The 14,090-nt window shown below is 44.3% G+C and overlaps 1 protein-coding gene across 4 annotated transcripts in view; it reads left to right on the top strand.

Moving 5' to 3' along the window:
• The window catches only part of LOC107377833 (disks large-associated protein 2), a 128,442-nt gene extending 115,647 nt beyond the window's left edge, over positions 1–12,795 (top strand). For all 4 annotated transcript variants that reach the window (XM_070544209.1, XM_054748147.2, XM_054748148.2 and 1 more), the window contains 6 exons: positions 7,603–7,961; positions 8,042–8,130; positions 8,203–8,609; positions 8,825–8,916; positions 10,037–10,189; positions 11,739–12,795. In XM_070544209.1, the coding sequence (XP_070400310.1) occupies positions 7,603–7,961; positions 8,042–8,130; positions 8,203–8,609; positions 8,825–8,916; positions 10,037–10,189; positions 11,739–11,954 (1,316 nt within the window). In that variant the 3' untranslated portion in view covers positions 11,955–12,795. The remainder of the gene's footprint in view (positions 1–7,602; positions 7,962–8,041; positions 8,131–8,202; positions 8,610–8,824; positions 8,917–10,036; positions 10,190–11,738) is intronic.
• The last annotated feature ends 1,295 nt before the right edge of the window (positions 12,796–14,090 follow it).

The raw sequence follows: 14,090 nt of genomic DNA, 5'->3' as shown, positions 1-14,090 counted from the left end.
TCGTTGTCAGTTAAAAACTCTGCTCTGCATTTGGATTTAAATCTGCCATCGCTATTGGCTAAGAGGTGCCCTACAACGTTAGCTGGTACCATATGATGTCACAATGTCGTTGTGAGCCTGTGTGTGTGTGTATTTGTTAGTGGCTCCACCCTCTCGGTCTGCTAGGCAACAGCATTTGTTGCATTTTTCAAACAGGAAGTGGGAGTGGAGAAATCCTCCGGCAGGGGGTGACTTGCTCTTTAAGGAAGGGTCAGATCTCCTAAAGATACTCATGGTTTGTTGGACTTGGTCTGTTCTATCTGCGAGCTGACACTTAGCAAGCCAACTTGTCAAACTTCCTGGTGGAGGGGGAGCAAAATACCCTAGGAACTACAAAAAACCTGCTGGGACCAACCATTAAACCGTTAAAGGCTAAGTTCACTGAAAATCTGTTTTTATTTCTCATGTTTGAAATACAATCAGTCACTCTGCATTTCACATGCATACAGAACTAAAAAAATCATCTTCAACCCCTATTTGATGCATTAACCGTCAAAACAAAATAGACCAGAGGAAAAAGTCTCTAATACTGTTGATTTAGCATCCAGGAGAGCAGAGCATGTCTGGGCTAGTAGAAGCTAACTGTTAGCATTAGCAACTCCACCAGCCAGCAGAACTCCTCCAGGCTTGTGTTATTTGTGGAGATAAAACATCAACGATGCAGAGCAGAATCAGTGGGAGAGTCGTGCTGCTGTTAACCAATCAGAGGCCAGATGTCTGAATGTCAGGACTCCAGATCTTGATTTACGGTAATCTAGACACCACTGCAAATGTGTTGGAATAACGAGTGTAGGCCAACTTGACAGCAACTGTGAACAAAATAAGAATCCAAAAGGCATGAACCAGCACTACGTAGTAATTTAGAAACAAAACAAACACATTTTCATTCCATGACATTTTGCTTCATTGGGTCCTGACAGCTCCCTCAGCACGGGGATGTGTTTACTCAACAGATCAGAGCTGTAGAGCTCACCCAAACGGTCCAGTTCAAACACAGGCTGAAACAACTGACTAAACAAAGGACTAGAAATGTCCCCACTGCTTTTGCATCATTCAAACCAAACTGCTGTAGCTGCCTGTGATTTATGGTGTGTAGGAGCTGCTGAAGTCGGTAAAACAGCTACTGTCACTGCATGGCAGCAGGGCTTGAAGGGACCTCTAGATGCTACTGACATCCAATTTAGTCCTTTTCTTTACCAGCTTCAAGTCAAAAGGAAAATAACAGATCCTACCTCACTGCTCCTGACATTACTCATGCATCTGGAAGTGATGCAACATCTGGAGAGGCGTTTTATATTCAGCTCAGTCACACAGCACACAGTGACTCGCCCCTTTTGATTCAGGTTAGATCCGGGAGATCTGATGCAGCTTCAAGAAAAACAGAAAACATCAAATCAAACATATGAAGACAAATCAGTTTATGAAGAGCTATGTTTTATAAGAAATCGTCATGGTTTGGCAAGTATTAAAATCATGTATTAAGATCATAATTTGTTCTTATTTTAGAGGGATAGAGGCACACTCTACAGGAGGACACCTAATGGTCATTTAATGTAACTGCACTGCATCTATTTCCATGTCCTCCCTCTCTAACCCATCCTGAGGACTAACTCAAAGCTTGTGATGTGGCAATATTCCAACCCAGGTAGTTGTCAGATTAAATGGTTTCACCTACACAACATTACCTCACTTAGATGATTGCATAATTATGTCCAGAGCAGAAACGTAGGCAACAAATGTCAGTCCCTTTAGAGAAGCTAATAAAGCGTCTCTGTTACTGACCTGCAGTGGGAGAACGGTCACGTTCATTACTTTGGTTAAAAATAAAAAATAAATAAAACAATGATAATAAGTGACTGTGCAGTTGTCCTCCGCTCCTCATTTAACAAATATTGAGACCCTTTGACCTTTTCTGTGGGGCCATAATCAGTAGAAATGTCTTGTTTTTAACTGTTTCATCCTCATTTGGAAGAAAAATCTATTTTATTTCTGTCACCAAGAAGAATTCTAGTCAAGTCACTTTATTTCTAAAGCACTTTTCCGCTCAGCATGGCAGCTGACTCCATTCATTATTTACATTTTGCAATTGATTAAGAAAAAGTTTTTTTATTTGTTTGTTTGTTTGTTTGTTTGTTTGTTTGTTTTTAGTCCCAAATATGTACCATCATCCGTTATATTTGAACTGCTGAAGGGAGCGTTGAAGTCTTTCTTTGGTGTATTTTAGTGTTGAGGTGAGAGTTCAAACAGAGGTAGACAAGGTCAAATAGACTCATTACTGATTCTAACAGGTCACTCTGAGTGCTTCATGCAGGCTGAACATGAAAATAGTCTCCTACACCTATCTCCTGCATTAGCTTCTGATAGAAAACAGACGGTGAAACTCAAGGATTAGAAAAGCCTGACAGATCTACATCACACTGTCACTAACATTCATAGACTCACCCATCCTGATTCACAACGGGGAAGGCTGTTGTTGGTTTAGCGTCCAGGAAACAGCAGAGAGAGTCTCGGCTAGTAGAAGCTAACCATTAGCCTGTACAAGGCATGTGTGAATAAAGCGACTGCTTTAGACCCCCACACCACCAGGCGGGCCCCATGAGCACCAAGATGAGGTCAGGAAAAAATGTTAAATGACTTAAAATAATACAAATTAAATAATATTACATGTAAAAAATGATTCACCTGTAGTGTTATTTGTTTTTATTTCGTAGTGGTTGTATGGGGTTTATTTTAAGAACAAAAGATAGTAAACTTAACTTTTTCACTGTAAAGTCAGTGTTTGTCTGCTGAAGTTACTTTTAAATATTTGAATACCACACTTACATAACATTCTGCTTTTCAAAAGGCTCATTATTTAGAGTTTCTGTTGGTTTGCTACTCCTGTAAGGTTAAAATCAATCACCATAATAACACCTGTGTGCTGTAAGCTAATTACAAAAGATGCTAATGGTAGTGAGTAAGTTACACAAATGGTGTAGCCTAGGAATGATGAATCATCTGGTGTTGACTGGTTGGTATGGGGGTCCCAAAAAGGAAACCTGCTTAGGGCCCCACAAAGGCTTGGGCCGGCCCTGTGTTAGCAATAGCAGCTCCACCACACGGCAGAACTCATCCAGGCTTGTGTTATTTGAGACACACTGGCGGGCTGCCACCTGTGGACTTGTTTCCTACATGTTTCCTGCATGTTTTAGGTCATGAACCCAGCTGATTTGTTTAATTTGGTGATGAATCACTCCTGTAGACACTATTGAGGGCTGGGGAGACATTTCAGCTGTTAAATTAAGCTGTTAAAAGGACGAACCCACAGCGAGGAGATAGGTTTAATTTGCCGTTTAACCATAGATGATTAATAACAGACACTGGGGGCTAATGAGTAAATATGTGAGGGCAGGTGTCTGTTTAAAAGAATCTCCCATAGAGAGTTGTGGGATATATTGTTGTATTGATGTACGAATCAGCATTTCAAGGTTACCGTAGCAAAAATAGGATTTAGATTTTCCTACTGTTGTCTCACTCAATTAGTAAAAAATACAGTTTCATAATTGTTAGAAGCACAATACATCGTTGTAGTTGGATTTATGGTTAAAAAAAATAGTTTTACTGGTTTGAAAATAAAAGTTCCTAATTCTCGTCAGACTGGAAAAGGCAGAATCTTGTGATTTTGTTGCTGGCAAAAAGCAGTTTGTAACATTATCAATTTAGAAACTAAGTCAAGCAGGTTCAGTGAGTAATAATAGAAAGTGTGAAGTGAGGCTCTGTTCTCTGAGTCATTCTGCTCTTTATACTCTGGTGGCCGCCTGCTGAGTCTTCCAGAACGCTGACGCTCCGGTTTGGGAGGAAGTCGAGTCTCCAGTCGGTTTGAAAGTGTGTTCTGTCTTCTTTTATTGTACCATAATTACCCGGAATCTAAAGCTGTGTGTGTGTGTTTGTGTGTGTGTGTGTGTGTGTGTGTGTGTGTGTGTGTGTGTGTGTATGTGTGTGTGTGTGTGAGTGTGTGTGTGTGTGTGTGTGTGTGTGTGTGTGTGTGTGTGTGTGTGTGTGTGTGTGTGTGTGTGTGTGTGTGTGCGTGTGTGTGTGTGTATGAGCGTAATAGCTGCCTTTAGAGTAGGTAAAGACTGTATTCGATCACGTAATCATCCTGCTGATTATTAGATGTGATGTAAATTACCGGATGTATGAATGAATGAAAAACTTTCCACATGTGCGACTAGAGGACACGATCAGGAACACCACAGCAGGCAAGTCCAAGTGTGACTCGGGGGCCACCAACGGCCCCCGGTGCGACTCTAAAATAATGCATTTTTTATCTCCAGGAAGCTGTTGAACAGATTTTCCATCCCTAGGTGAAACTTAGCCTGCTGCCATATTAGATAAGTTTGATAGGTGCAGAAAAGCCTTTTGAAGAAGAAGAAGATATAATTTCTATAGCGCCTCTCAAGATAAAAAATCATGAGGTGCTTCACAAAAACAAAAAATGTAAAAATATAAAAATGCATTTAGAAAATGTTTAAAAATATATTTAAAATGAGCAAAAATAGGCAATTGTGATAAAAAAACAGTAACCAGTCCAGTCATTCCCCTAATCTGGCCGTCATTAGCTTAGCGTAACATAACCAATGAAAGTGAATAGTAACAGCTAGCATTTAATTGAAAACATGTTTTTAGTCGAGAGGAGCCAGTTGAGGTGGCTCGGGCATCTGGTCAGGATGCCTCCTGGATGCCTCCCTGGTGAGGTTTTCCGGGCACGTCCAACTGGGAGGAGACCTAAAGGTAGACCCAGGACACGGTGGAGGGACTATGTCTCTCACCTGGCCATGGAACGCCTTGGGATTCCCCCGGAGGAGCTGGCCCAAGTGGCTGGGGAGAGGGAAGTCTGGGCATCTCGACTTAGGCTACTGCCCCCGCGGCCCAACTCCGGATAAGCGGATGAAAATGGATGGATGGATGGACGGATGGACGGACGGACGGACGGACGGATGGATGGACGGATGGATGGATGGATGGATGGATGGATGGACATGTTTTTAGTATTAAAGTAAAACTAAACAGTTTCCAGCTTCTCCCTCTTTATCAGTTGAAAGTGGACTCATACAACCCTGCTGCAGCTAGTGCTAACAACAAGCTAACACTAACATGAGCCAAGTCCTACTGACTAAGTCGCGAAGTAAAAGAATCCACACTGACAACAAATATTACTTAGAAGTTCAGTAGCGACAAAGCCAGGTCCCCATGGGCACCGGTAATCAGAGCCTAGTCTCTGGGGTAGTACCAGGGAACTGGAAACAGCTGTGGTTCAGCCTTTACTTTATCTCCAGACTTCCTTTTATTTTCTAAAGTTTATGTTTATGTATTTAGCAGATGCTTTTGTCCAAAGCGACTCACAAGTGATAATCGGCATGTTGCCCTTGAGGCTAACAACAACAATAACAACAACAACTTGACATCAATCATGGAGAGGAGGGAACAAGGAGTGGACAGAGGGGGGATGGGTGCAGGGAGGGTGCTAGTTAAGAAGATGCTCTCTGAAGAGCAGGGTCTTCAGGAGTTTCTTGAAAATTGAAAAGGAAGCTCCTGTTCTGGTAGTGCTTGGTAGGTCATTCCACATTTGTGGAACGATGCATGAGAAGAGTCTGGATTGTCCTGAGCGTGGTGTCGGCACTGCTACCAGACGATCCTGTGATGACCGGAGCGGCCGGGCCGAGACGTAAGCCTTTGCAATAGGATTCAGGTAGATGGGAGCCGTACCATCTCGAACTTTGTATGCTAGTGTTAGCAATTTGAATTTGATGCGTGCTGCTAGCGGTAGCCAGTGGAGCTCAATGAACAGAGGGGTGACGTGTGCTCTTTTTGGCTGATTGAAGACCAGACGCGCCGCTGCGTTCTGGACCATTTAAAGTACTGGAGAAGGTCGTTGACAGTACTTGGTGGGAAATGACATTGCCGGTGTAAAGCCGGTCCGCAGTACAGAATCGGCAATGCTTCGGGTTTTCAGTGACATTCTGTTGGCAACAGATTCCAGAGACTTTGTTAGTTTGGTATTGTTGGACCTATCGGTGGCATTCGCTACTGTGGATCATCCTCTCCTGATTTCTAGGCCGGAACATTTAGTGGGTGTTTGGAGATTGGTTAGTGTCGTACCTGGCTGACAGAACCTTCAGTGTCTCACTGGGGGATTTTACTTCCTCTAATGCTTCATTCTCTTGTGGGGAATAAGTGTGTTGTTGGTAAAGTTTCTACCAACATACTCACTGAACCCCACTTTTAAAGGTGTGCAACATTTTAATGTTTATAATAGGTCACTCTGAGAAAATCCAGATACAGATCTACGTCACACTGTCACAGCATCCATGGACTCACCCATCTTGGCTCACGACGGGGAAGGCTGTTGTTGGTTTGGCGTCCAGGAAACAGCAGAGAACGTCTCAGCTAGTACAGGCTAACAGTTAGCATTAGCAACTCCACCACACAGCAGAACTCCTCCAGGCTTGGGTTATTTGTGGAGATAAAACATCAACGTTGCAGAGCGAACAGAGTCACCAGAGCTTTTTTCCCCAGAGTACAACATACGAGGCATTCATTCTTACTAAAGACCACTGCAGATTTATTAAAAATATGAGTAAAGTTCACCTTTAGGTGATATTCTGTTGTCATTTAACTGCAGTAAGGAACTTACCTGCTCAACGTAAGCAGATTCTCTAGAAACAGGAAGAAGTTATCTAACTGAAGAAAAACACCTTAAATGGCTTGGCTCAAAGCCGGTCGGATCAGTAAAAATATCAACTCTGTCATTCTGGTAACGCCACATCACCCATTTATAATGTTGGACGTTGCAGTGTCCAAAATCTTCCACCACCAAACTCTTGCTGCTGCTGTTTCACGCAGCCTGATTGGCAGCCATTTACCATAAATGCATCAATGCGGCTGTAGTTAATGTGTAAAATCTATTTGAAATAACTAAAGTTTGACCTTTTTTTTTTAGTAAGAGTTCATTTGTCAGTGATTTCAGTAAGAAGACTACTTCCTGTTTCTAGAGACCAGAACATCCCGTGCAGGTGAACATGAGACCCGATACAAGACGGTTGTTGTCATCAACAGTGTGCAAATCTGACTTTGCGTCCCACTTAGTGGAACCAGAGATGTCGAGCTTCAGATTTTTAACGAACAGTTAAAACTTAACAGTGGACCCATTAAGCCATTTCACTACATACATCTGAGAATCACAGCAGCAAATCAGAAGGTAAATGAATGATGGTTCGATTCCACCGATGATTTAATTTGAGATTCCTGGGACGCTGTGGGGGGCTGAACCATCATTACTGCAGTGAACTTACCTGAGCTTTGGGAACATTTCATCATCAATCGAGAGCTGCTGCTCTTCACCTTGCCAGCACCCCCCTGCTCTGATGCCCAGTCTCCCATCATGCTCCTCTGCTCTATCACACTGATGCTGGTGAACTGCAACATTAGCCTTGGTCAGCTTCTGCCACATTATTCATCATCATTATTATTTTTTATCCTCCTTTTGCTCCGTCCTCTTCCTCTCATCCTGCTTGTGCTATCCAGCGGTATCATATCCTCCGAGTTACAAGAAGACCCCACCTCCTGTGCCCCCGCGCACCACCACCAAGCCTCTTATCTCTGTGACAGCCCAGAGCAGCACAGAGTCCACCCAGGACGCCTACCACGAAGGCAGGCATCCACGGGGGGGCCTGTGGACCACAGATAGCCTCGGCCGCCCCATCTACAGCTCCATGGACAGTCTGGACAGCACCAAGGCGGTCACCATGGCAATGGAGTCAACTGCAGGCAAGAGGCACGTGTCCTTAGGCAGCCACACCTCGGTTCAAACATGTGACAAGGCGGTTCTGGTGTCCAAAGCTGAGGAGTACCTCAAAACCCCACGATCCTCTATCGGCATACAGGTAACGAGAATCATCACCTTGGTTGGTGAGAGGACAGAAAACAAGGACTCACTTTTACTGTTCCTGTTGGTGTGTTGCAGGTGGAAACTGTGACAGACTCCGAAGCAGAAACTAAAGGCCTTCCTCAGTTTCATTCCATTGGAATCCAAGTGGAGGATAAGAAACGCAGGTGTGTGGAGTAGGTGAGCGCGCCACAAAAGGTGCCCCTTTCATCCTAACGTTCCCTTTCTGTCCTCGTCAGGCACGGGAGGTTCAAGCGCTCGAACAGTGTGACCACTGCTGTGCAAGCAGACCTAGAGCTGGAGGGCTTTCCCTCTATGGAGGACAAGAGTCTGCAGTTCGGTGGCGCCTTCGGACGCCACTCGGAGCCCAGCACGCCAACGCAGTATGGAGCCATCCGGACGGTACGCACGCAAGGCCTGTTCAGCTACCGGGAGGACTACCGGCCTTCCGGTGGGCCTCCCAGCCCGCAACCCGAACCCTGGTTGATTGAACCAAGCCTAGAGAGCACCGACTCGGGCCGGGTGTCCCCCCTTCGGCGGGACGGCGGCTGGTTCATGCAGCTTCTTCACAACGAAACAAAACGGCTGGAGGGATGGTGCAAAGAGATGGAGAGAGAGGCAGAGGAGCATGACCTGTCCGAGGAGAGTGAGTTCCCCTAGGACAACCTGGCTTTGTAACCTGTGCAGACGTAGTCAGCTGTGATGATGAGTTGTAATGAGCCAGTTGTGAGCCGACTGGATTGTTCTGAATGACAGAAAAACATGGCTCAACACGGCGGCTGTTGCCAAGCTGTCGGTAATAAATTCAGTGTGTGTGTGTGTGTGTGTGTGTGTGTGTGTGTGTGTGTGTGTGTGTTGTAGTTCTAGGGAAAATCCGGAGTGCGGTTGGAAGTGCCCAGCTGCTAATGTCCCAGAAGTTTCAGCAGTTTTACTGGCTGTGCCAACAGAATCTGGTGAGTCATAGACACCTCTGAACAAAACACGTGTTTGACGTTAGATGTTTTACCTAAAAACCCATGGATCGTTGCGGCGAACGTGCTTGTTCTCCGAGCTTTGCGGTTTGACGCTGCGCTTCCAAAAATAGACCCCAGAGACGGATGGTGGCGCGGTGGCTCTGCCGGTATCGACCCTCCGTTGACGAGAGGGGAATTCCAATAGGAAGCAGCACCGGTGTTGAGGCAATCCATTAATGCACCGAGGCAGCAGGTTGAATAATGGACCACCACGCCATCTCACTGTTTGGCCACCGTGTCACGTCTGCAGGAATCTCAGCCCTTCTTCACAGTCAGCACATTTTGGAATGTTTTTGGGTGTGTGTGTGTGTGTGTGATGAGCGGCGTACTGCTGAAGATAAAGTGAGGAGAGGGACTTAATCCCACCCCTCCGAACTCCAGAATGTGGTCGTCACTGGGTTTTGTTTAGCTTTGATACACTCTCTCTCCCTAAAGATAATAGGATGATGAATTAAGCTGAACATTGGTGGTGACAAGTCTGAGATTGCTCTGAGCGTTCACACACATCCGAAGGAAAGGAGTCTGCTTCACCTAGTGGATGCAACAGGAACTGCATGCCGTACCTGTAAAAACTCCCAAATGTTCTGAAATTTGACTTCATGGATACGATCTTTGCTGTTTGCTGAGTTTATACTTTTAAAGCCACCCTGAATCAGGTCCCCAGACAGCTCCACAGCTACTCCTGGGAGAGAGGACCAAGGGTCTGGAACATAGATGAGCTCCATTTCCTTACAGTCGCTTTTTTCTGCACATTTTTCTTTTAAATTAAGAAACTCTTCAGATGAGGAGGGAAAAATCTTCATGGACTCAAAGAAGTCCACTTTCCTTTTTCTGGAACCGCCCGTGTGTAAACCAAAACTGATGCTGTACTGCCACCCTGTGGTCAAATACAGAAGTGTCCATGAGCAGCGTTTTAAAAACTTTTCCCTGTCCATCCTGCCAATCAAACACCTTTCACCTGCTTTTTACTCAACTTGTACCTTGTTAACTGTGTGCAGAGGGAGTAGAGCAGGTAGATTTTGTTCTCTTTTAGTTTAAACTTCCTAAATGACCCTTTCAGGACCCCGGTGCCATGCCGAGACCCACTTCTCAGGACCTGGCTGGATTTTGGGACCTTCTGCAGCTTACCATCGATGACGTCACTGCCAAGTTTGATGAGCTGCAGCAGATCAGGAGCAACCACTGGCAGCTGGTGGAGAGCCCAGAGAAGAAGGTATAATTAGTCTCCACACAATCCTAATAATTAGCTCTAATAGGCTCCAGATGATCTCCTAAATCTAACAACACAAGTGTTCCTTTTCAGGCTTCGGGCCAGCAGGAGATTATGGGATGCAAACGAGAAGAAAGCATCTCTTTGCTGGTGTGCTTGTACTGAATCCATGCATCAGGACAAAGATTTAGTACTTTTGCACAACATTTCTAAAAAATAGTTTCTTTTCCACAAAGTAAAATATGTGTAATAAATAAATCTTAGTGCTGCACGTGTAGAACACGTTTGTGTTTGCAGATGAAGGAGCTGCGGTTGTAAGAAGCACATTTGGATGGTAATTGTGTTTTTTCTAGGTTTACAATACTCTTCAAGGCTCTTACGGATAATTATCTTCATGCTACACTTTTAGCTGGGAGCACCCATTTACCTCCAGCCGTTAAGCAGCACATCACGCACTCTGTGGAGCTGAACTCTTGCAGAGATACTGATGTGGGGTTTACACCAACTTCCAGGCAAAAGTCATGCAAAGAAAAATCTAATCCTGAAATAATTCATGTGAAAATGAGCCTTTAGGATATAAAACATCCATGGAAATTCACTTTTTATCACACAGACAGAAATTCCACTTTACATGCAGCTGATGCTGTTCTGTTTCCAGATGACATCTATCTGAACTGACACCATCCAACGTGTTTTAGCTGTTTCTCTGCTCCAACACACCTGGTATTAATCAGCATGTGGTTAACAGGCTTCTGGAGAGCTCGATGAGCTGCTGAACAGGGGATTCAACCACTGAACTAGGTGTGTTGGAGCAGGGAAACAACTAAAACGTGCTGGATGGTGGCCCTTGAGGATCAGGGTTGCCTACCCCTGCTGTAAAGGATCACAGTGTAGGGAGACAACTAATAATGAAGATGGGTCACAAGCTGATGAACTCATTTCCAGCGAAGGCAAAAGCGTTGCGAAACGGCGGTGGAACGTGCTTCGTGGCATTTAGCCGCCGTTACAGTGAACAGTGCCTTTCCACCGACTGCGAGGCGCCATGTTTTGGATGTGTCCCGTGTGTTGATTATGCTTTTATTGTTTTTTACGCTCTACGCTTCAAAACAGGTCAAACTCTGCAGTTTAGATCGGGCCAGTCAGGAAGTCAAACACAAAAGCAGTGCAAGACATCCAAAAACCTTCAAAATAAAAGTCAAGATTTTCAGTTGCTTAACCAGTAAAAGAAAGGTAGGTGAAACGTTCCTGTGAAAACTCCGTAGCCGAGGTAAACGGAACAGAAAATTACTCGGATCTTTTTGGAGACATGCAGCCGTCTTTCTCCTGTTCTCATGTGAACTTCGGAAGTCACGCGTGGAGTTGCGTCTCTCCCGTGATTGATGTCTTTTAGCACTCCCCCAGCTCCTAAGAAACAATATTATTGGATGAAACTTGTTCTTTCCTCCATGTCAGGAACGAGTTGGTGCTGTGTGATGACATGGCCGATAAGAAAGGCCGCCATGATTTAATGCTGTGATTTAGACCTTTTGATGTATGTGTTTTTTATCCTAAGGAGCAGAAATGGCCGCCTTCTTTGTCAAAGAGACCAGCCAGGGGGCGTGGCGGCATAACGCGGGAGCGCTCGCTGGACCTGCAGGATCGCCAGCGCCAGGAAGCCCGCAGACGCCTCATGGCTGCCAAGCGAGCGGCTTCTTTCAGACAGAACTCCGCCACAGAGAGGGCAGACAGCATCGAGATCTACATCCCCGAAGCTCAGACTCGACTTTGAGGTTTACATCATCACCCTTAGCTTCTCCCGACCACCATCATCCGAGAGCGGCTCCATCAACAAACGTCCCTGCTGGTCCACTCCTTTGTGTTCTCCGGGCTGCCCCTGTTGAAGCTACACTTGGCAGCGATGCCACCAATGAGTTTTTCAACCAAGAATAATGAAACTCTTCAACTGTGAAGTCATGCGGGTTCTAAATTGGACCACCAAAAGTCCAACTCGCCCACATTTGCTTTGTGTAGCTTTAACACCAAAAGGAGCTGAGAATTAGCTAACTTACTCCCAATATTTTGGTTTCATTTGATCAGCTGTGAGATTTAAGAGCCATTCGTTTGCGTTCAGTCATCTGAACTGTTGCTATCATGCAACTGTGCACGAGGAGAAGAACGTTTCACCTGCTGGCAAGCGCGGTTTGTGGCTGCAGCATCCTGTCTGCAGATCCTGTCTCACTAAAAGGATTAAATACAGTTTGAATGCTTTTATTTATTTATTTATTTGAGTGATGCACTAAAATCTTTAGGCTCCTCCATTTTTAACCAGGCATGCTCCGGCCATTAACCGCTGCTGCTGCCGGCTGAGTCACTTTCACATGAAGTCATTCTTCATTCCTGCAAAAACCATTCAGTCGTAGGAATTTTAGACCTTTTAACATATGTAAAATATTAGCTGCTGGATGCATTTCCACTGCAGAACAAATATGAATTATTAACAGAAGAAGGATTTGTACAGCCCAGGAAAGGTGGCTGTGTCAAACAATGCATTTTTGCACCTTATAATATTCATGTTTGTATTTCCAAGGGAAATGTAGTTAATGAAGCTCATGTGATATTGTTGCAGTTGAATTGCAAGATCAGATATGGAGATTTACTACAGAATTTCATATTAATATATGTGTTCTATGGAAATCGCACCTTGTTTCTGTTTTTTCCCTGATGGCATTAATGTCAAATCCTAAGTAAAACTTTGTAATTCTAACCCTTTTATTCCATTTATAGTGTTTATCGTACGACCAATATTAAGCTCTATAGTAAACATTTAGTATTTCTACTTAAAACGGAGCGCGTCTGTTCTGGTTGTTAAACTTTCTTAGCTGAGATTTTACATCACTCTGCATCTGATATGTTGTTTTTCAATCTGCTCGTGTAGGAAAGACAGGTGCAAACGACACTTTAACAACCTTCAGTTACTATAGTAAATGGTGCTGCTTTATACTCAAACTGTTGTCCGTTACACACACACACACACACACACACACACACACACACACACACACACACACACACACACACACACAAGGACTTTTTAAACAGATTTACTAACATGGTGCCCGCCGTCTCCCAGATGATTTGTGGCTTCAGAGGGGATCATCATTGCAACGCCCCTAGTGATTTAAATTAGGACGATGTGTGTTGGTCAGTAGGAGGGATTTAGACATGGCCGCCCTAAGGGGGGAACACTGGAAGTACATTGCAGTACCTGTTCTTGTTTTATAATCCTTAACACTTCCCATCCATCTTTCAGCTTCCTCATCTGCCAAACCGACCCCAGGTAATTACCGCCAATCTGGATTAATGCTTGTGTTTTAATCTGATGAGTTGAGGATGGGATTTTATCCTGCTGGCAGACAGAAAAATGGACCAATATGATGAGAAAAGCTAAATCAGAGACCCTTACCTTACCAGATGGCCTTAAAACTGTTGAATGTAGAGATTCCAATTATGATGCAAAAATAAAATTAAAACAACTAAAATCCAAGTTCAAATTTAATGCAGGTCAATACTTAAAGTTGGTGGCCAATAAATATCTATAATGAATACAAGTAAGTGAAGGTTTCTGTATTTCTGGAATTACAACTGTTGTAAATAACCGTGCTGCAGCCTGCTGTAGCTAGCGCTAACAACGAGCTAACACTAACATGAGCCAAATAATACTGAAATAAACCGCGAAGTAAAAAGATCCACACTGATGGACAAAAATAGTATTACAAGTCCAGGAGCAACAAAACCAGGTCACCATCAGTCCATGCTTTGTAGACTGCTTTAGCTCCCTCAAACTAGCACAGGCCGCGCCGGTGCTTACTCTGGTTTTAGCTCTTTGCTTCACCTCCAGAGACATTAATAATAATAATACATTTTA

The sequence above is a fragment of the Nothobranchius furzeri genome, chromosome 2, assembly GCF_043380555.1.
Source record: "Nothobranchius furzeri strain GRZ-AD chromosome 2, NfurGRZ-RIMD1, whole genome shotgun sequence".
NCBI lineage: Eukaryota > Metazoa > Chordata > Actinopteri > Cyprinodontiformes > Nothobranchiidae > Nothobranchius > Nothobranchius furzeri.
This window is presented reverse-complemented; position numbering and strand designations above follow the sequence as displayed.